Source organism: Peromyscus leucopus, chromosome X, assembly GCF_004664715.2.
Source record: "Peromyscus leucopus breed LL Stock chromosome X, UCI_PerLeu_2.1, whole genome shotgun sequence".
Classification (NCBI taxonomy): Eukaryota; Metazoa; Chordata; class Mammalia; order Rodentia; family Cricetidae; genus Peromyscus; species Peromyscus leucopus.
Window position 1 is genome coordinate 30,144,252 of NC_051083.1, and position 21,907 is coordinate 30,166,158.

The window sequence follows — 21,907 nt, forward strand, 5'->3', positions numbered from 1 at the left end:
GCTTCTCCTTGGTTCTTGTCTTTGCAAAGGGAAAAAAAGTCAGGTGAGGTGTAGACAGTTTAAGCAGAAGCTCATATGAAGCAGAGTAAAGCAAACCATGCGCTCAGAAGAGAATGGACCAAGCCAAGGTGGACCAAAGGTCAGGTACAACTATCGCATTGAGTTTTAAAGACGTTTTAATCAATACTTATGAGGTGGGTAGCATATTCATAAAAGTAAGGTGACCCTTAGTACCCTCTCAAATCATGGTGGACCAGATCTACCTTTTAGGGCCTTTCTTCCCATGAGCCTCTTAAAAGCCTCTTAAAGGAGGGTGCCAAAACCACAATGTGGGGCTGGAGCAACAGCTCAGTGATGAAGAGCACTTACTGCTCTTCTAAAGTACCTAGGTAGTTTCCAGCACCTACGTGGTGACTCTCAATCACCCATAACTCCATTTATAGGGGAGCTGACACCCTCTTCCGACCTCCCTGGGTACCAGGCACACATGTGGTTCACATACACACATGCGGGCAAAACACTCATACACATAAATATAAATCTTTTTCCTAAAAACTCCCAATGCAGGGAATACTATATGAAGCCTGGAGCTAGTGAGGAAGCAGACTCTTTGCTAGTAAGCATGTTTGGTGATTAAGGAAGTTCTTCAGGCTTTGCAAGCAAGCACGCAGGGTGGAAGCTGGTCCCTTTGTTTCCTATGGCCTGGGTTTCTGATACACGGGGACAAATGTAACTGCAGCTTCAAGGGTGTTTAACTACATTGAGAACCATAGGAGGCTAAGCTCCCGGTGTACAGTCACAGTTTGACTAATTTCCTCATGTCTCATCTCCCTCCGAAACCAAGAGACACAACTCCAACAGAGAGCTACTGTTTCCTTGGTTACCTCCTATCTAACTCCTTGCCTACGGGGTCTCAGTGACACGTAGTCACTGGGTCCAAAGCAAGGTTCTTTTCCTTCAAAGTTCATCCTCTCAACCATATCATGTGCCTCTCCCTGTTGTACAGTTTACATAGACAGGATGCTAAGCACACACTAAGGATGCCGTAACTTAGGTAAGCGCTGGAGCCAGTGCTGGTCCTCTAAGCTCTTTGTTCCCAGGAACCACCATGTGGTTCTATCTACAGGCCGGGGAGCTGATGAGAGTTAGTGAGACTGGCAGAGTTTGAAGGAAACAGTAGCAATGGAAAATAAATGGATCTACTCAAGGAGCCAGCTTTTTCACCCCGCCCCCCAGCCTGCTGTCCAATGAAACTGTGTGCCCATAATGGCCAAAGGAGTCTCACTGATGCAAGTCAGCTTAAAATAATATTTTTGCATGAAACTGTCCAGCTTTAATTTTTTCCTGTTTCCATTTTTCATATGTGTGTGGTATGCGTGTTTTTTTTTTTTGCATACTTGTGGTAGCACATGTACATGTGGAAGCCTGAGGTTGGTTTCAACCTCTCTTCCTCCCTACTGATTGGTCTGCCAGTCCAAACCAGAGCCTGCTACTGATGCTAGTCTTGCTAGCTAGCTTATTCTGGCTATCTCCAGTCCCTGCTTCCTGGGCTGGAATTACAGATGGGGCACCTCACCCACCCACCCACCTCGCATTTGATGTGAGTTCTGGGGATTCAAACCCTAGTCCTCACACTTGGGCACAAGTTGTTTAACCACTGAGTTATTGTCCTAGCTCTGAAATTTTCCAGCTTTAAATTTGGGCACGTGAATTTAAAAATGTATTTAATGTGGTGTGAACCAATGCTATGTGGAGAATTGAAGCATACCGAGACCAATGCTGCCTCTCATTTCCCTCACAACCACTTTGGTGGTGACGTCTCTCTGCTTTGCTCATTATCGTTGGAAGAAACATGCAGTCAAGGGCCAGGGTGTATTTCCAGTGTTGTCCTAGGGAAAGAAAATAAAAACTGGCCCCTTTCTCTGTGTCACTTTACTTGGGATTAGACCTTCAATTTTATTCAGAAGATTAGATCAAATATTTGGCAAAAGCATGTTCACAATTTAGAGCGTTAGAAAAATGGAGCTGGGCATGTGGCTCACTTGGTAGAATGCTTGTCTAGCATGCACAAAGTCAAGCAAGCATCAGGACCACAAAAAAAAAAAAAAAAAAAAAAAAAAAAAAAAAAAGACCCGTGGCACACATGGGTAATCTCACCACTTGGGAGGTGGAGACAGGAGGATCAGAAGTTCAAGGCCATCCTCTGCTACACAGTGAATCCAAAGCCAGCCTCTACTACATGAAACCCTATTTCAAAAAAAAGTATTTTTTTTTTAGGGAAAGGGAACATTTTTATTTCAGTTCATTATAGTATTGTGTTCCTATTAAAATAATGATTTGGGCCATTAACTCTATATCACCCCTGCCCTCCAAAGGAAAAAAAATCAACCTTGGTGACTTTAATGAAAATGTCACGCCCCACTTCCCACATTTTTTCAGACAAGGTTTTACTATGCAGACTCATAGAGATCCACCTGTCTCTGCCTCCTGAGTGTTTGGATTGAAGGCTTGTGCCACCATGCCTGGCAAAACCATTATTTAAAGAAGAAATTATGTGAGAAAGCTTTAGAGGCCAGTAAGATACAGAGCTGACCACTGCCTGATACATCAGTGTGTTTGGTCCTTGGGGTTTCCAGACTCCATCATTTGTGCACGCAAGTTGCAACTGATGACATAGTAAACTCTGAAGATCATTAAGATGCACGAGATGGGTGCTTGTAGTGCTGCTGGGTTGGTTTGACGATGAACAGATGTTGCTAGAGTCTAGAGTCTAATGAGACAGAAGAAATAAGGAGCTGATATGCTTTAGCAGAGTTGGGGGTGGGGATCAGCACAGCTCAAAGTGGATTGCAGAGTGACTTTTTTCCCCTCTTGTGACCAGGTTGTACCATGTAGCCTTGACTGACCTGAAGCATGCTATCTAGACCAGGCTGGCCTCATACTCATAGAGATCTGCCTGCCTCAGCCTCCAGAGTACTGGGATTAAAAGCATGAGCAGCCCACAGGACTGCTTCTAAAAGTTACTTTTCCTGAACATTCTTTTTTGTTGTTGTTGTTTTAGTTTTACACGGAGACAGGATTTCTCTATGTAGCCCTAGCTGTCCTGGAACTCACTGTGTAGACCAGATTGGCCTCTAACTCACAGATATTCGCCTGCTTCTGCCTCCCAAGTGCTGGGGTTAAAGGTATGTGCCACCACCACCTGGCTAAATATTCTTATACTGTACTGATTTCATTGGTGTTCAAAAAATAGTTTAAACAAAAAGTATTTGTTATTCATCACTAATGCCAGTGGTAAACTGTGTGATGATTCACATTGCTTATTCTGTCTAAAGGGAGCTGGGTAATAATTGTTGTGTTTCTTATTTACTGACAACTGTATATATTGATGGAATGCAGTATATATTTTTGTATATGTACATATTGTTGAATGATGATATCAAGCTAATTAACTTATCCATCACCTCACATACCATTTATTTATAGTAAGAACATTTAAAATCTACTCTTGTAGAACACTTGGAATAGATGCTTCTATTCACTATGGCCACCATGCTGTGCAATAGATCTTGAAAATGCTAGTCTATTTATTGGAAACCATGTGCTCTTGGGCCATATCTTCCTGGTGATAATTTTTGTTTTGCAAATGTTTTATTCCATTTCAACAAAAGTGAAAGAAACACTAGTATGTTCAAGAGTTGACAAGAGGGATCTGGAGACATAGTTCAGCAGTTGAGAGCACTGACTGCTCTTCAAGAGGACCTGAGTTTGATTCCTCACATCTATATGATGGCCCACAACTATCTGTAACTCCAGTTTTAAGGGCTCTGATGCCCTCTTCTGGCCTCCATAAGCACCAGGCATGCATGTGATCCACAGACAAAAACATGCAAGCAAAACACCCATACACATAAAACATTTTTTTTTAATATTGAAAAAAGCCAAACCCAAACCAATCAAACAAAAAGAACCCCAAAGTTGCAAAGAGCCAGGCATGGCAGTTCACACCTTTAATCCCAGCACTCCAAAGGTAGAGGAAGGTGAATATCTCTGTGAGGCCAGCATGGTCAACATAGCAAGTTCCAGGCCATCCAGGGTAACATAATGAAACCTTGTCTCAAAACAAAACCCCCAAAGTTGAAAAGGAAGGTGTTAGTGTATAGATAAAGAAAAAGGATGGGGGATGGTGAGATGGCTCAGCAGATAAAGATGCTTACTGCCAAGCCTGATGGTACCTGGGACACGGACACACACACACACACACACACACACACACACACACACACACACACACACACACCACACACACACATAAATGTATTAACATTTTATTCCAAGAAGGAGAATGAACGTGGTAAAATACACCTTTAAAGCCAGCTCTTAGGAGGGTAATTCTTAGTTTGAGAGAAGGCTGGCCTAAATGAATTAAAAAAACTTTTTATAATATCTTTTGTATGCATAGTTTGGTTTTATCTGTTTGAATGGGATAAATACACCAAGAGAAACTTGCATTTTATTTCACGTAATGGAAACTAGGCCCAATAACTAAAGATGCAAAAACAAGTCAATCTGTAATCCCAGCATTCAGGAGGTGAAAGTAAAATCAGGTTCAAGGTCATCCTTGGCTATATAGTGAATTTGAGGCTAGCCTGGGATACATGAAAACTTGTCGAATTAATTAATTAATTAATTAAGCTGAGATCTAGCCTTTAATATCTGTATGTTGCTTGGTATGTGATTCGGTCTTGATATTATTTGGCTGAATCTTTATGCATGTGTTTACTTCATGGAAATCAGTTTTATAAATACTTGTATGTGACATCATATACTCCGAATGATTCAAGGACGGGGTTCACCTTTTCCCCACGTTCTCTGAATTGCTGGATGTGTCATTTCAGTGATTGAGGGAGGACCCCTGGAACACAACTACCGACTGAAGCAGTTTCATTTTCACTGGGGGGCCATTGATGCCTGGGGTTCCGAGCACACTGTGGACAGCAAATGCTACCCAGCGGAGGTATGTTTCCTTTCCTTTCCTTCTTTTATTTTTAATTCCTGTAGCCTTGGCTGTCTTGGAGGTCACTCTGTAGACCAGGCTGGCTTTGAACTCACAGAATTCCTCCTGCCTCTGCCTCCCAAGTGCTGGGATTAAAGATATTCATACCTGGCTTGAACAGCAGAAGTATGTTAAAAAGGTCCCAAAGAGTAATGGGTCTGAAACAGTGGGGATAGTTCCGAGGTTTCTAGTTCAAAGAAATTACCAAGATGTCTCAGATGGTGCTTTAAGTCCTATTTAGCTTGCATGGGACATACTTAAGCCTTCCCATCTTCTACATGTAGAATATATCCATTCTGAAGAGTATACATGAAATAAACCTTAAGAGGATAAAACAGAATTCTGGGGCTGGAGAGATAGGTCAATGGTTAAGAGCACTTGTTGCTCTTGCAAGAGGACCTGGATTCAGTTCTCCACACTCACATGGTGCCACAACCATTTATATACTCCAGTTCCAGGGGATCTGATGCCCTTTCTGGCCTCAGCAGGCACCGGGCACATACATGATATACAGATATACATGCATGCCAAACACTCATTTACTCAGTAATCTCAAACTACTGTAGAGCTGTAAGACTTCGTTAACCAAGTGGGAAATGGTGGGAGTTCAAGTGAGGCTGCAGCAAAACAGAGAGAGAGAGAGAGAAATGGGAAAGGTATCAAAGGCTTCTGAAATCAGAGTGCCAAAGCACCAGAGCTTGCAGTTGGGCTCCGAGAGGGAAGCTAACTGGGACCTTGAAGTGGCTCACTTGGGAAGTTAGGTGATGCAGGTTTGAGAATGATGGCTGAAGAATGATGGATATGGAAATGCAAGCAGAGCCCAAGGAAATCGAATTTCTCTTTGCAAATAGAATTTCATCTTGCAACTTTTCCCTTAATTTAGTTTTAAATGTGATGCTAAAAATGAAAACATTTTAAGTGATCATCCCTCCAAGAAGAAATTTGTCTTTAGCTCCCATCTAATTTTCATAGGGAGAATGAATTTCTCTTAATATAAACATCTTCTCTCCTTTAGATGCAAATGGGTTGGGGATATTAGTATTTCATGCAAATCAGGATAGGAATGAAGAAAATGTTGATCCATCATTGCGAAGTTACTTTACCATGTGAATTTTATTTTTTCGCCCCTAACAAATCCCTCTCTTTCAAAGTAATATTGCTGTTCTTGCCACAATATCTTCTTCCCATTCTTTATGTCGGTCTCAGTGTGGACCAGATTGTCATATACTTTTCTCAGTGGCTCTATTTGGAGTGATGAAACAAGGTTAAATGTTACATGTTGGGTGGGGCTGTCAGTTTATTTTGGTGCAACCCCACATGGTCATGTAGAAACCCCACTGTCTCTGTTGTTTCAGCTGCACTTGGTACATTGGAATGCAGTCAAATTTGAAAGCTTTGAGGATGCAGCACTGGAAGAAAATGGTTTGGCTGTGATAGGTGTATTTTTAAAGGTAAAAACAAAAACTCAGGCTGGGCACATAGCACACCTTTAATCTCAGCTCTTGGGAGGCAGAGGCAGGCAGAACTCTGAGTTCCAGGCCAACTTGGCCTACATGATGAGTTCCAGGACAGCCAGGCCTATAGAGAGAGACTCTGTCTCAAGCAAGCAAACAAACAAACCATCTCACCAAGTTCAAATGATATATTGTATCTTACACTGAAAAGATAGAACATTACAATATAAGTTACTTATTTGAAGGAAATTTAGAATTAAAAGGAAAAAAGATCTATAGAGATTGCTTAATGGTTAAGAACATGTATTACTCATGCAGAGGATCCAAGTTCAGTTCCCAGCACCCACATCCACCAACTTCTGATTGCCTGTAAGTCCAGCTCTAGGGGTTTTGAATGCCTTCACTCAAATGCACATTAATCCTTCCTATGCTCATGTACATGAGTATACACACACACACACACACACACACACACACACACACACACACTTAAACCTAATAAAAATGAATCTTCAAAAAAAAAGAACATTGAGTTAGTGCAGGGCAGTGGTGGTGCACGCCTTTAAGCCCAGCACTCAGGAGGCAGAGGCAGGTGGATCTCTGAGCTTGAGGCCAGCCTGGTCTACAGAGTGAATTCCAGAACAGCCGGGGCTACACAGAGAAAAACCAAAAAAGGGAAAAAAAGAATGTTGGGATCAATAGGAGAGGGAAAGAGGAGGGAGAGGAATGGAGAATTAATATTATTAAAGTGTATGATATAAGTGTATGGAAATATCACAAGAAAATTCATTATTCTGTACAATTAATATTTTAAAAAGAATATTAGTACCAGGCCAAGTGTGGTGGCACACCTTTAATTCTAGTACTCAGGAGGTACAGGCAAGTGGATCTCTGTGGGTTTGAGGTCAGCCAGGACTACATAGTGAGACTGTCTAAAAATATATATGTTTTACATATAGATGGTAAAAATAAACAGTGGTTGAAATCAATAACTATTATGAATATATTTCAAATGGTATAAAAATGTAGTCCAGGGGCTAGGGCAATGGCTTGGCGGTCTAGAGTGCCTGCTGATCTTGTAGAAGACTGATTCTCAGTTCCCAGTATGCACATCAGGCTACTCACAACTGCCTGTAACTCCAGCCTCATTGGCTTCAACACCCTCTTCTGTACTCCATGGGCATCTGCCCACACATGCACATATCCCTCCTTAGACACATATACATACATAAAAATAAAAAATAAAATAAGTCTTAAAAAATACACAGCCAAATAAAGTAGACACAAGCCATCTGGGGCAAGTGAACACTTGAAATATGCTTAGTTTGGGAAGTTGAGGCAAGAGGATCAAGACTTTGAGACCAGCCCAAGCTACATGGTAAAACCCTGCCTTGGGCGAGGGCATTAGTAAAATGCAGGGTAATTTATAATTTCATCAATTTAAAATTCAGTGTAAGAAATGATATTTAATTGGAGCAGGAGGCACCTTTCTCTATAGACGCACTGGTCTTGCCAGCAAACAGCCTGTTATTCTGTTCTAAGTCTAATTTAATTTAGTGGTGTTTATAATAGTTGTAATTACCAGCTGGAATCTAGTTGCAGTCCTGTGGTTTGTTTATATGTAACCACCAGGTGGTTAATTTTGATTCCCATTCTATTTGAGTTTCTGCAGTGAGATGGCCATGGTGTGTAATATTTCTTCTTTTTATTTAGCTAGGTAAACATCATAAAGAACTACAGAAACTGGTGGACACTTTGCCATCAATTAAGCACAAGGTAATTTCCCCCCTTACATCACTTGAAGCGTATTTCATATTTGCCTCTCGGAGTCGATAATGCACTTTGAAGCAGGAAGACAAATTCAGTGAACTGCATTCAGGTCTCTTTCAACACTGCTGCAGGAGGAGAGCAGGCACAGAGGAGGTTAAACACTGCAGGGCACAGGAGAGGTTACCTTGGTGCAGTTTTCGGGTTTTGCTGAGTATGTATGTGCTGCTCGGGAATTGACTCTGCTCCTGACAGCTCCTTCTCCATCTTTGTAGAAACACTCAGAACAGCCTTCTCTCCAGCTACCTTCCACGAGTAGGGAGGGAGAAGAGTTTTCCAAAAACTTAACTTGTCTAGAAGTGAAGAACTCCGTGTCCTCTGTCCAACTGTCACAATGAAGTCCTCAAAATTCAGAATCCTGTGGGGGCTGCTTCCCGAAAATTAGTGCACCATTTTTCTGTTTTCTTGTCTTCCTGTTCCCCTTCCTCCCTCATTTCCTGTCTCCCTCTTTTTCTCTTTCTCCTTAGTCCAGGATTCTGGCACCCTGTTCCTTCCTCCTTTCTTTCCTTCCTTCCCCCCCCCTCTTCTCCCCTTCCCCCGCTCCCTCCTTCCCTCCCTTTCTCCTTCACTGCGGTGCCAGGGATGCAACTCAGGGCCTTGAGCATGCTAGGCAAGCTGTCTAGCTGTCTACCACTGTGCTACACCCTCAGCTCTGTGCTAGTTTGAAAGGACAATCAGGCTTTAGTTTCTCTCAAAGAAGAGAAGCCTGTCTGTTTATGAGCCGCCACTACCTAATACCTCCCAACAAAATTGAAGGAGAAAACGTTTTGGCTGTTCTCCCAGGGAGAACTATCAGAAATACACAGTGTGATTTTGTGTTAAGTAGTGATGACTGTTTCAGAAGCTACTCAGAGTCCCTGGACCTCCCCTGGACCACTGTTGATCCCGGACACTCCATTAGAATCACTGCCTCACCTTCTGATACCTGAATGACTTTCACCAATGAATAATAACAACTCAGTAACTCTTTCTCTTGGACAGGACACCCTGGTGGAATTTGGATCTTTTGACCCTTCCTGTCTGATGCCTACTTGCCCAGATTATTGGACCTACTCCGGGTCTCTCACTACACCACCCCTCTCAGAGTCCGTTACCTGGATCATTAAGAAGCAGCCAGTAGAGGTTGATCGTGATCAGGTATTCCTTACACATTTTCCATCCAAGGAAACGCTAGTCTGCCTGTTGAAGCTGGGCTCAAATCTTGGCATTATTTTTGCTTTTTTGCTTGCTTGTTTGTTTTGGGAGAAGTAGGGTCTCGTGTAGCTTAGCCTGACCTGGAAATTTTTTAAAAAAATAATTTGTTTAACTTTATTTTATGTGCATTGGTGTGAAGGTATCAGATTCCCCTGGAACTGAAGTAACAGACAGCTTTAATCTTCCATGTGCATGCTGAGAACTGAACCCAGGTCCTCTGGAAGAGTAGCCAGTGCTATTAACCACTGAGCCATCTCTCCAGTCCCTAGCCTGGAACTTTAAATGAACTATTTTTGTGCTTGTTTTATTGTTTTGTGGTGGTAGGGATTGACCTTAGGGCCTTGCATACACTAGGCAATCATTTGCTACTATATCCCTAGCCTTAACCAGGAAAAAGTCTTAAAGCACAGAAGGATATAGGCTATTTGCTTCTATATTTGCTTAGGAATTGTGTGCTTCCTCTGTAACTGTGCATCTCTAGTTAAAATCAAAACCCAGGTGAAGGGAAGAGTGAAATCTGGAAATGCCCAGAGCATTTATAATTCTTAAGGGAATTTTGCAATAGTAGCTGAGGATAAAGACACTCTAACAATGACTATGAAGAAAATTTAATATTATTCAAACCTATGGTCTATTATTTGCTTAGAAAGTCAGTTGAACTGATAATTACTATACCTATACACAAAGTCTTGTTTAGTTTACAACTAAAATGCAATAATATTTGCTCATGGGCTTGGGATCTTGCTTAGTCCCGGGTTCAGTCCCCAGTAACCCCTCCCTACACACACACACACACACACACACACACACACACACACACACACACACACACACCCTGCAAACAGATAATTTCCAATATTTTCTCATATTTGCTATGTGGGATGTATATTGATTACAAAGCATTTTCACAAGAAACAAACAAAATCTCCCAGACTTTTTTTGAAGCCAATATAACTGACACCACCAACACTGGCCCTACCAAAGTGAACTTTAGGCTGATAGAAAAGGAAAAGAGGTCCAACAAAGTATTAGAAACAGAAGCCAGCAGTGTATCAGAAGCAGAGGGATGCTTGGTACTGTTCATTTTTATTTCATTTCTATGTCCACATGTGTCTGTGGAGTGTATGCCACTTGGGTGGGATACTTGCAAGGAGTGTCTGATCCTCTGGAGCTGGAGTCATAGTTTGTTGTGAGCCAACCAATGTAGGTCCAGAGGACAAGTCCCAAACACTCTTAACTGCTAAGCCACTTCCCCAGCCCTGGATGGTTGTTTATTATTATAGAAACACAATTCATGGTATCAGTGACTCTACCTAGGAAAAAAATATTAACATTTCCAGAATTTTTTTTCTTCTTTTTTTTTTTTTGAGACAGGGTTTCTCTGTTTAATCCTGGCTGTCCCAAACATCCTTTGTAGACCAGACTGGCCTTGAACTCCTGATCTGCCTGCCTTTGCCTCGTGAGTACTGGGATTAAAGGCATGCAATACCACCGCCCAGAAAGATACTTTTTTTTTTTTTAACATGGTATTGAGAATTGAACCTAAGACCTAGTGCGTGCTGAGCAAGCAGTCTACTGCTGAGTCACATCCCTGGCTCTCATTTCCATAGATTCTTAAAAGGCATTTGTAATAGTCTTTATTTTTTATTAAAGAAATAGAAATAGAGGTGGTTTATTAAGAAAGAGAAAGTACTACTCCCTTAAATAGGGAGTGAGCTAGTGAGTTGAAGGAAAAGCCCCTAAAGCCTCTCTATCTAGCCTTGTCTGTTCTGGAACTAACTAACTATGTAAACCAGGCTAGCCTCCTGCCTCTGCCTCTGCCTCCTGAGTTCTGGGGTCAAAGGCATGTGCCACCATACCCAGCTCTATTCTGTCCGTAATAATTTGTAATAACATACAGATGAATAGAGACTTCCTTAGCATGGCCAATTGATCTTCGTTCAAAAGTAAATACAAGAGCTGGAGAGATGGCTCAGCAGTTAAGAGCACTTGCTGCTCTTCCAGAGGACAGGTGCTCAGATCCAAGCATTCATGTCAGGCAGTTGATAGCCATGTAACTTCAGTTCCCGGAGATCCAACGTCCTCTTCTGGCCCACATAGATACCACCCACGAGTAGCCTATTCTCTCTCTCTCTTCCATAAATAAAAAATAAAATAAATTTTTTAAAAATACAGTCATCTGCCGGGCAGCAGTGGCGCATGCCTTTAATCCCAGCACTCAGGAGGCAAAGGCAGGCGGATCTCTGTGAGTGAGATCCAGGACAGGCACCAAAACTACACAGAGAAACCCTGTCTTGAAAAACCAAAAGAAAAAAAATACCGTCATCCATTGATAGCTGTAGAAGATTGGTTCCAGAACCCCAAATATACAAAACATGCCAATGCTCAAGTCCCTTATATGGAATTGCCTAAGTTTTTAACATTTGCATACATCCTACACACATCTTCCAATATACTTTAAATCACATGTATATTATTTTTTAAAGATTATATTGCCATACAATGTAAATATTTTTCCTACTATATTGATTAGGGAATAATGACAATAAAAATATCTGTGAATGCTCAATAGAAGCAATTTCCTGGCTGGCCTAAAATACACTGTGTAGAGCAAACTGGCCTTGAAATTACAATGCTGGATTACCTTGACCAGCCTTTATGCAGGAGGAGGAGCTTGGTCCTGCCTCAACTTGATGTACCATGCTTTGTTCAAGCCCATGGGAGGCCTGCCCATTTCTGAATAGAGACAGAGGAGTGGATGGGGAGAGGAGTAGATGGGAGTTAGGGGGAGAGAATAAGAGGAGAGAAGGGAGGGGAAACTATGGTCAGTATGTAAAAATAAATGAAAAACTGTTAATTAAATAAAAATTTAAAAAAACTTGAAAATCAATATTTCTAAAAAAATAGAGAATCAATATTTCTCATAAAAAAGAAATTACAATTATCCTCCTGCTTCTGCCTCCTGAGTACCAATAATATTTTTTCTAATATTTATGTGGAACCCATGGATACAGAATACCAATAATTGTGTTTAATATGAAAGTAATTTTTTTTGTCTCATGTAGCCTACTCTGGCCTCCAACTCACTATGTCACTAAAGATGACTTTGAACTCTTGATCTTCCCACCTCTGCCTCCCAAATTCTGGGATTACAGGTATACGCCACCATGCCCACTGGAAGTAACTGTTACCATATTAAATGTTATATTAAATTATATTCTAGGGTTATTTATGTGCTGTGCATGCCTTCAGTTCTAGCTCCTCAGGAGTCTGAGGCAAAAGGATTACTTGAGCCTGGCTGTTCAAAACTGGGCTGAGCAATATACCAAGACTGCTCCTCTCTCTTAAAAAATACATTATAGAGCTGGGTGTGTTGGCACACGTCTTTAACCCCAACACTTGTGAGACCCTGTCTCAAATACAAAAGCAAGACATGTTGTAGAAATAGCCCATATAATCAGATCAAAAAATAAAACCAAGTGAGGAAACCAGGTTAAAAACACACACAAGCCGGGCGTTGGTGGCGCACGCCTTTAATCCCAGCACTGGAGCAGACAGCGATCTCTGTGATTCGAGCCAGCTGGTACAAGTGAGCTCAGAAAGCGCAAAGCTACACAGAGAAACCCTGTCTCGAAAAAAAAAAAAAAAAAAAAAAAAAAAAAAAAAAAAATAATTTAGCAGTTGGTGAGATATAATGTTAATGTATAGACATAAAAATATATATCAAATATATGCCAGTTAAAAGACATTATGATACAAAGATATAATAAAAGAAAGATATAGATATGATCAGAATAAAACTGTAAAATACATTTGAGTAGTTTGAACAAGGTATGCTAACAATAAAACCTAATCTTCTAGGATACCGAAGAAGACTTAATTAATTTCATACTTTATTACTGACCAGGAAGACATATCAGTTTTCCTTAAATTGTTATATTTTCCATGAATTGTTTAGTCTCCATAATTTAATGTAGCTCCAGTAAATATGCCAATAGGATCTAAAGTGGATACATTACTTTTAAAAGGTTTTATTATTTATATATATATATATATTTGTCTACATGTGTATGTGACTAGTTCCCAAGGAGACCAGAGTTATGGATGGTTGTGAGCCTCCATGTGGGTGCTGGAAACTGAATTCAGGTTCTCTACAAGAGCAGCAAGTGATCTTAACCACCAAACCATCTCTTCAGCCTCATTTTATTGTTTTAAATTGTGTGTATGTGCACACTCACACAGAAGCCAGAAAAATGGTGTCAGATCCACTTAAACCTGAATTAGAGGCTGAGTTGCTCAGTATGTGTGCTGGGAACCAAACTCTGATCTTCTGTAATAATAGCGAGCACCCCTAACCACTGAGCCGTCTGTCCAGCCCCCAGACATCCATTTGAGTCAAAACAGATGTGCATAAATAGCCAGGGAGATGTCTAAAAGAACAAAGAAGAAGTGGTTAGATTCACGAAACTATAAAGCTTCAAGAACCAAATGCCATGGTACTGGCACAGGAATAACACAACGATCAAGAAAAGTGTTTAGAAACAGAGCCGATGAAAGACAGACAGACAGACAGACACAGAGAGAGAGAGAGAGAGACAGAGACAGAGACAGAGACAGAGACACAGAGAGACACAGACAGAGACAGAGAGTCAGAGACAGAGTGACAGAAGGAGAAAGAGGAAGGAAGACGGGGAGAGCAGGAGCGAGGCAGGAGGGAGAGAGAGGCGGAGGGAGGAAGAAGGAAGGAACAGGGGGAATGAATTAGACTGGGCTCTCTTGAGCAGGACTTCTTATGCTCCTGTGATTATGGAGGCCGACGAGTCTTCTGGTTTACTATGGACTAATGAAGAAGCAGCTTCTTCTTCCACTTCTGAGAAATGGAGAGGAGAAGTGGAGTCAGCGGCTACTAAACATACACACAGGAGGCATAGCTGAGGGGGCAAAGCTTAATTGTGCATTTATTTTCCTCTTTCTTCTTCTGCCTCTTTATTTTTCTCTTATCCCTTTTATACCACCTAAGACTAAAGTTTCTATGCAAGGAAAGATTACCTCACAACCACGTTACATGTTTTCCAAAAACAAATTAAAATCTTTACATGAGAGGAAATTACAATATGAGTTACATGGTTTTCTTAGAAGCCCACAAGTAGTTAAACATTTTTCTCTGTATTAATTTTCCCACCATACCATCTTTATCCCAGAGCAATGGTTTGTTCATTATTAACAAAGTTATTAGCAAGCCAAATATATTTCAGTCAGTTCCTTTGTACTAACAGATAGCTAGTTGTGATTTCAGTGTAGCAGATTCCTACAAAACTTTAAACAAGTGCTCCACTTAATCATCGATTTTTCTTTACACATGATAGGGTCATTTAATTTCCTTTCACAACTTTATTTTTTCAAGATGCATACGGAAACCTGTGATGAATTCTGTAAGCTACGTGACCAAGGAACTCAGGCCTCACCCTGGGTATAGGGACATCATTGCCCTCTGACCACCAGCCTGTTTATCCACAGGCAGAATTCATGGGTCTATAATGCATGAGACTTCCTTGTTCTCATTTTCCATGCTCTGCAAATCTCACATGTAACAAAGCAGAAGGGGTCTTATAGCCTCTTTTTGCCCTTTTTGTATGTCTTATTACAGCAATTTGCAGAATAACCTGAACCATTTCCCTAATCATCTTCTAACTGTCTTAACCACTTGTATCTTTAAATCATTGATCCAACTAAGCACCACTGCTCTTACAAAAATCATCTTCATTATGATCGGCAAGTAAATTGCCCAGCGAGGAGTGGGATTTTCCCATGAAACATCACACTCTACTAGATACAGTGGGATCCTTTCACATAGTAACCACACCATGATAGATACAGCAGGAACATGACAGCAGCAAGCAGGAGAAAGCACAGCAGAAGCAAGGGACATTCTGGAGATAGTCCCCACCCCCCACTCCACACCCCCCACCCCCTGCCCAGGGGCTCTGCCTTTCCAGGGTGCTCCCATCATAGCTTTGCTGTCTGGTGGGTTGTATTCCATACACTCCACTGCTGACTGCGGCGCCTCTGACGCGGCCCCGACAATCTACAGCCTGAAGCTTGCCTGAGAGGGGGGCTCAAAGGCCTGAGAGCTGGAAAGCCAACAGTGTGCATTCTAGTCTTGGCTTGAAGGCCCAATAACTAGGAGCTCCTAGTACAGAGGCAGATTGAGCTTTTGATGGTGGGGCTTGTAAAGCAAAGAGACAAAGCAAAATAATCCACAACCAAGAAACAGCAGGTCACCTTAGTTACCCTTTCTTGTGACAGGATTCAGGCAGAGGAATCTTCATTACAAGGCCAACTGAAATGGCCTGTTTGGGATTTTGCTGTTAAAATTTCTCTACTTTTTTTCTAAGATTAATCTCTGAGATTTCTCTAATCTCTGTTTCTCAGAAAATCACAGAAACAGTGTAGTTTCCCCTTGGGAAAATGGAAGTCTAGTGTGACTCCATCTTGATTTTCTTTTTCTGAAACAGGGTCTCCCTATGTTTCCCTGGCTGACCTGGGACTTCCTGTGTAGCCCAGGCTGGCCTTGACCTCACAGAGATCTGCCTGCCTCTGTCTCCTGAGTGCTGGGATTGAGGGGCCACCACACCTAGCTTCTCTATCTTGATTTTTATGTTGGTCTATTGGGACCTAAAGCAGGAACTTAATCTAAAACAGTAGTTTTCTAATTCCATACAAACTAGGTGTTGGGGTGTTGTGCCTATAGTACCAGCACTTGGGAGGTGGCCACCCTCAGTTATATAGCAGTTCAAGGCCAGCCTTGGCTATTTAAGATCCTTTCTTAAAACAAAACAAAAAGACAGTCAGCAGAGAGCAAAGTTAACCCTCTACTTTTTTGTTCTATTCAGGCTCTCCGTAGTGACTGACACCCTCATAAAAGAAAACCATCTGCTTTACTCAGCCCCCCAATTCAAATCCTAACTTCTTCTGGGAAACACCCTCACAGACACACTTAACCAGCTATCTGTACACCCCCAGTCTGATTGATAGAGAAAATTAGCCTTTGCAAGAAGAAGGTTATAAGTTCAAAATTGTGTCCAACTACATTTGAGAATTTACTTTATGTTGAAGGTGGCCTTGTTAATCCTACCAATTGAGAATAAGACCACTACTGCAGTTTAAAGCCAAATTGGAAGCAAGCTTTAATTAAATCCTGGCCAGGTGGATGGAATCTGGCCAGGTCCATACCCAGGTTCCTGGGAAATGGCCCAGAATCAAGTATGGCAAGGACTTAAGGAAAACCCATAATTCATTGCATTTCCCATCAGGTCCAATCGGGGCAAGCATATATCCTGACATATTTTCTGCTTACATACCTCCCGCCCACATGTGATTGAGCATGTCCAGTGCAGATGGGTCAAACAAACTTGTTTAGGGGAGTGAAAACATGTGGCTTGTTATCTTCTATAAACAATGGCCTCCAGCATTTCAGGAACTGTCTATCCTTGGGCAAGGGGCTTGCAGATCTTTGTTTCATGGGTCTCTAAGGCGTAGTAATTCAAACTTCAAATGTAACTTTGGCTCTCACAGTATGTCAACTCAGGGAGGAAAAAGGACAGGACATTCTATGAAATATGTGGTAAGGGTGATGTTTGACGGTAAAAGGGGAGTTGGATTAAGCATTCAAACTTTATAACTGCTTACCCAGCATATGTGAGGCCCCACATTTAACCCTCAGTACTGCAAAACAGGAAAGCATCATAAAAATTCATCATAAAGAATTCCTTTCAGAGTGCAAGGTGAATGGAGCTCTTTTAACTACAAAAGAAAACCAGAGGTCTGAAGGAACACAAGCAGCCAAACTTGTGTTAGACTACACTTACACATTTCTTTTTTTTTTTTTTTTTTTTTTTTTTTTTTGGTTTTTCGAGACAGGGTTTCTCTGTGTAGCTTTGCGCCTTTCCTGGAGCTCACTTGGTAGCCCAGGCTGGCCTCGAACTCACCGAGATCCGCCTGGCTCTGCCTCCCGAGTGCTGGGATTAAAGGCGTGCGCCACCACCGCCCGGCTACACATTTCTTTATGATGAAACTTACAAACGTAAGACAAAGTCCAGAGCTGGACTGCTCATAAGCCTGGCCTTTGGGACCTACACATTCATCCGATATGCTACTATCCTTCATATTTAAAAACTGATATAACTCTGGAAAGAAAACCGGAGGGTCAGTGGCCCATGTAAGGAATTTTCAATAAAATTTTAACATAGTACCCTAGTTCGCTTTCTGTTTTTTTGTGATAAACACCACGACCGAAAACAACTTGGGGAGGGAAGGATTTATTTCATTTTTAGAGTGTAGAGTCCCTCATTAAGAGAAACCAGGGCAGAAGCTCAAGTAGGAACCAGAGAAATTGAAACAGGCCATGGAGGACCGCTGCTTCCTGGCTGGCTCTCCGTGGCTTGCTCAGCCTGCTTTCTTAGAACACCAGGACCAGCAGCCAGGAGGTGGCATTGCCCACAGTGATGTGGGCCCTCCCAGAACAATTATTTGTCAAGAAAATACCTCCACAAACTGGCCGATGTGCTAATCTGACTTTAGCTTTTGTCAAGATGACAAAAAACCAGCAGTATACACAGATAATTCAGTAATTAAGGAAAAGTTACCCGAGGATTGTCTACACAGTGAATGGGGGAGGGGGAGACACTTTCCTCAGCGGTACAGCCACTGGTAAGGTGCCCATTCTCCTGTAAGTGACCCTACTAAAACTCATCGGGCCATATAATGCTTTTAAAGACATGAAAGTCATTGGGAAGAGGGAAAATGTTAAGATTTTGGAGCACAGAGTGAAGAGACAGAAGGCAGGAAATAGACCAGAGTCTGACCTCAATAGAGGAGATTGTTTATTTCAAACAGCAAAAGACAGGCACTCTCCATGGGTAGAGGTTCTGTGTAGGGGAAAAGCTAGCTAGGACCCTTTATGGAGATTGCAGGGGTGGGGTGGGGGGCGGCGCTTGGGAATGAGGAAGTTCCTGCAGCTTCAGGAGGCTATGTGCGGGTGTGCAGGTTCTCCTTCCTGAATTTGTTTGCCCAAGCCAGACAGATTCTTTTGGGAGATAGCCTGTCCAGCAAACATTCTTCTCTGGGTTGTGGCCAACTGATAAGGATGAGCGGGTCATCTGTACTTTCCTGGAAATCCTGTTTTTATATCCAGGCCCGCTGTCATCTCAGACCCTGAAGCACAGAAAGAAGTGAGGGACAGGGGCATCAATTCTTTCCTAACTCTTTTGTGCTGGTGAGGGGATCATTGTAAGGGAGAGATATAAAAGGTTTTTTTTTTGGGGGGGTGTTTGTTTTTTCCAAGGTCTTTTGATTTTAGAGGTATCTTGATTTCTCAAGATTAAATGGCTTTTGGGATCATCTGGTTCCAGGACTCTGAGGGGTTGGTAGTCCTCAGTCAAGAGGAGTTGAGTGATAGTTGAGGAGGTAAGGGCTTGAACTCTTTGCTGCAACAGATTAGAGAGGAATTTTAAAACATAAAGACTGAAAATTAGAGCTAGAACTATCATAATAAGGGGCCTAATAAAGGGGGTCATCCATGTACCCCAAGTGCTCCCCAAACCTGTCCAGCCTGATGGGGGCTGTCTGGCTTGTGATTCTATTCTTTCTTTTAACTGTCTGGAATTCTCCCTTATGAGAGCTGATAAATTCATGTAGAAACAACATCCCTCCACTAACATAGTATAGATCCCTCCCTTCTGCCATGAGATCTAATCCCCAACTATTTTGTAATACCATGGCTGCCAGGGAGTCCAACTGAGTCTGGAGTTTTTGTTTTCTTCTCCTTCTTTTTTTCTTCATCTGTTTGTTTGTTTGTTTGTTTGTTTCTTTTAAGACTTGCTGGATAGTGGTGGCACATGCCTTGGAAGACAGAGAGAATTCCAGGACAGGCAAGGCTACACAGAAAATCCCTGCCTCAAAAAAACAAAAACAAAAACAAAAACCAATATTTATTTGTTTGTTTATTTATTTATTTATTTAATGTATTTTTGTCTTCATGTATGTCTTCACACCAGAAGAGGGCATCAGACCCCATGAGACTACGGTTATAGACAGTTGTGAGCTGCCATGTGGGTGGTGGGAATTGAACTCAGGACCTCCGGAAGAGCAGCCAGTGCTTTTAACCATCTTCAACACCCAAGAATGAGTTTTTTGATGATGTCCTATACCCATGTCAGATCAGCCTTGATTTGTTGAATGAGTTGGTTATGTTGGACTTGTTGGAGTTCAAAGGCCTTTGCTCCCAGGCTCCTAGCCCCTGCCAGATTTACAATGTCATTCCTTTTGGTTTGGATAGGGGTGGGCTGGTGGTTTATCTTAAAAAGAATCAGTTGGAGTAGAAGTGGGAGGTAATGGGGGTGGGGAGTAGCAGCAATAGGATGGAAATATATTATATGCATGTTAGAAAATTTCATAATGAAACCCATTATTAGGTATAATTATATATGCTAATAAGGCATTTAAAATGTTATCTGTCATTTATAATCCTAATCACTGGTTATTTTAGCACTCAGTATTATTAATTATTTGGGTAAATCCTTCTGATCTTTTATCTTTATAATATGCATAATTTTGTGACAAAATGGAATCATTTTGTACATACCACTTTTCTAGACTTTTCTCTCCATTTGATGTTCCTCAGAATCAGAGAGATGATGAAATTCACCTCTGGCAAACAGATAATATGTGGGGACCAGGGCCTTTGTCCCTAATCTTCACATCCCAAAGCTTGACTGGTTTCACCAATTTCTGCTGCTGTCACACAACCATGCCAACAGCATGGCTTTGAACCCCTTGTCAAGGGGTGAAGACATCTCACCAAAATATAACTTCTTTCTTAATACAGTTAGAGACAAAGTGTTGTAGAATTGTATAAGTGAAAGCAAGCCAGGTGTGGTGGTGCATGTCTGTAATCACAGCATTTAGGACACAGAAGCAGGTGGGTCTCTGGGAGTTCAAAGCCTACCTGCTCTACATAAAGAATTCTAAGGGTTACACAGTGAGACCCTGTCTCAAAACAAACAAAATGAAAGTAATTTAGCCATGGACTAAAGATTGTTTTTGATTGATATTCTTAATGTTTTTGGTTTCTAGCTTGAGCAGTTTCGGACCCTGCTTGTCACTTCTGAGGGGGAGAAAGAGAAAAGAATGGTGGACAACTTCCGCCCACTTCAGCCACTGATGAACCGTACTGTCCGCTCATCCTTCCGCCATGATTATGTGCTCAATATACAAGCGAAACCCAAGCCAGCAGCCAGCCAAGTCACCCCCTAAGATGTTCATACTTAGGCAGCATCTTTCTTTAAAGCGTATTAGCTTAAAATCTTAACTAGATTAATTTAAAATGCTGCACTTAATACTTACGTTTATACATTTATGTTTTTTTTTCCCCTTCCTTTGTTGTAACAACATTTCAAAACTCCTATCCTTGTAAAGCAAAGACAGGACGACAAAACAATAAAAACAAAAACCTATAACCAAATAATATCAGGTTACCTTAGGTTACCTTTTTTTGTGTGTGTGACAGGATTAAGGCAGAGGAATATTTGTTACAAGGCCAGTTGAAATGGCCTGTTTGGGATTTTGATGTTAAATTTGTCTAATTTCTGTTTCTCAGAAAGTCGGATAAACAGTTTAGTTTCTACTTGGTAAAAATGGAAGTTTAATGTGAGTGACCCATCTTGATTTTTCTGTTCAGGCCTAATACAGGAGGTTAACCCACAGCAAGAGGTTTTTGTGAATTTTATTTAATGACGCCACCCTTTTGTTCAAACTGTTAAATGGTCTCATCTTATAGTATTGGTCCCACTCTTAGCTACCATCATTTGGAGCTGCTGATCTCAAAATGACATTCAAAGGTTACAAATGCATTTATTGCTTTCAGAGTATTTCATCTGTCTTTTTTTTTTTTAAAGATAAGTTTTCTCTGTGTACTTCAGGCTGTCCCCGAACTCACTATGTAGTCCAATCTAGCCTTGAACACATAGAGATCAGCCTGCCTTTGCTCCCAAGTGCTGAGATTAAAGGCTTGTACCACAGAGCCTGGCTTTCATTTGTCTTACCAAATGCGTTTGCTCTTTGAATGATAATAGTATGTGTCGCTGGAATACCAGCATGACATGCAAGTTGCTCTTACAGCAACCTGCTGGGAATTATGATGTGTTTTTATATCTGACAGTGTGTGTGTGTGTGTGTGTGTGTGTGTGTGTGTGTGTGTGTGTGTTGTGTTGTGTTGTATTTTGAGTCAGGATCTCACTCTGTAGTCAAGGCTAGCCTGGAACTCACAGTAATCCTCTTGTCTCAGTCTCTCAAGTGCTAGGATTATAGGTATAAGGTA

General features: G+C 41.5%; 1 protein-coding gene across 2 annotated transcripts in view; it reads left to right on the plus strand.

Moving 5' to 3' along the window:
• The window catches only part of Ca5b (carbonic anhydrase 5B), a 57,418-nt gene extending 36,117 nt beyond the window's left edge, over window positions 1–21,301 (plus strand). For both annotated transcript variants that reach the window (XM_028887740.2, XM_028887741.2), the window contains exons 4-8: window positions 4,899–5,017; window positions 6,412–6,507; window positions 8,224–8,286; window positions 9,319–9,474; window positions 20,665–21,301. In XM_028887740.2, the coding sequence (XP_028743573.1) occupies window positions 4,899–5,017; window positions 6,412–6,507; window positions 8,224–8,286; window positions 9,319–9,474; window positions 20,665–20,844 (614 nt within the window). In that variant the 3' untranslated portion in view covers window positions 20,845–21,301. The remainder of the gene's footprint in view (window positions 1–4,898; window positions 5,018–6,411; window positions 6,508–8,223; window positions 8,287–9,318; window positions 9,475–20,664) is intronic.
• The last annotated feature ends 606 nt before the right edge of the window (window positions 21,302–21,907 follow it).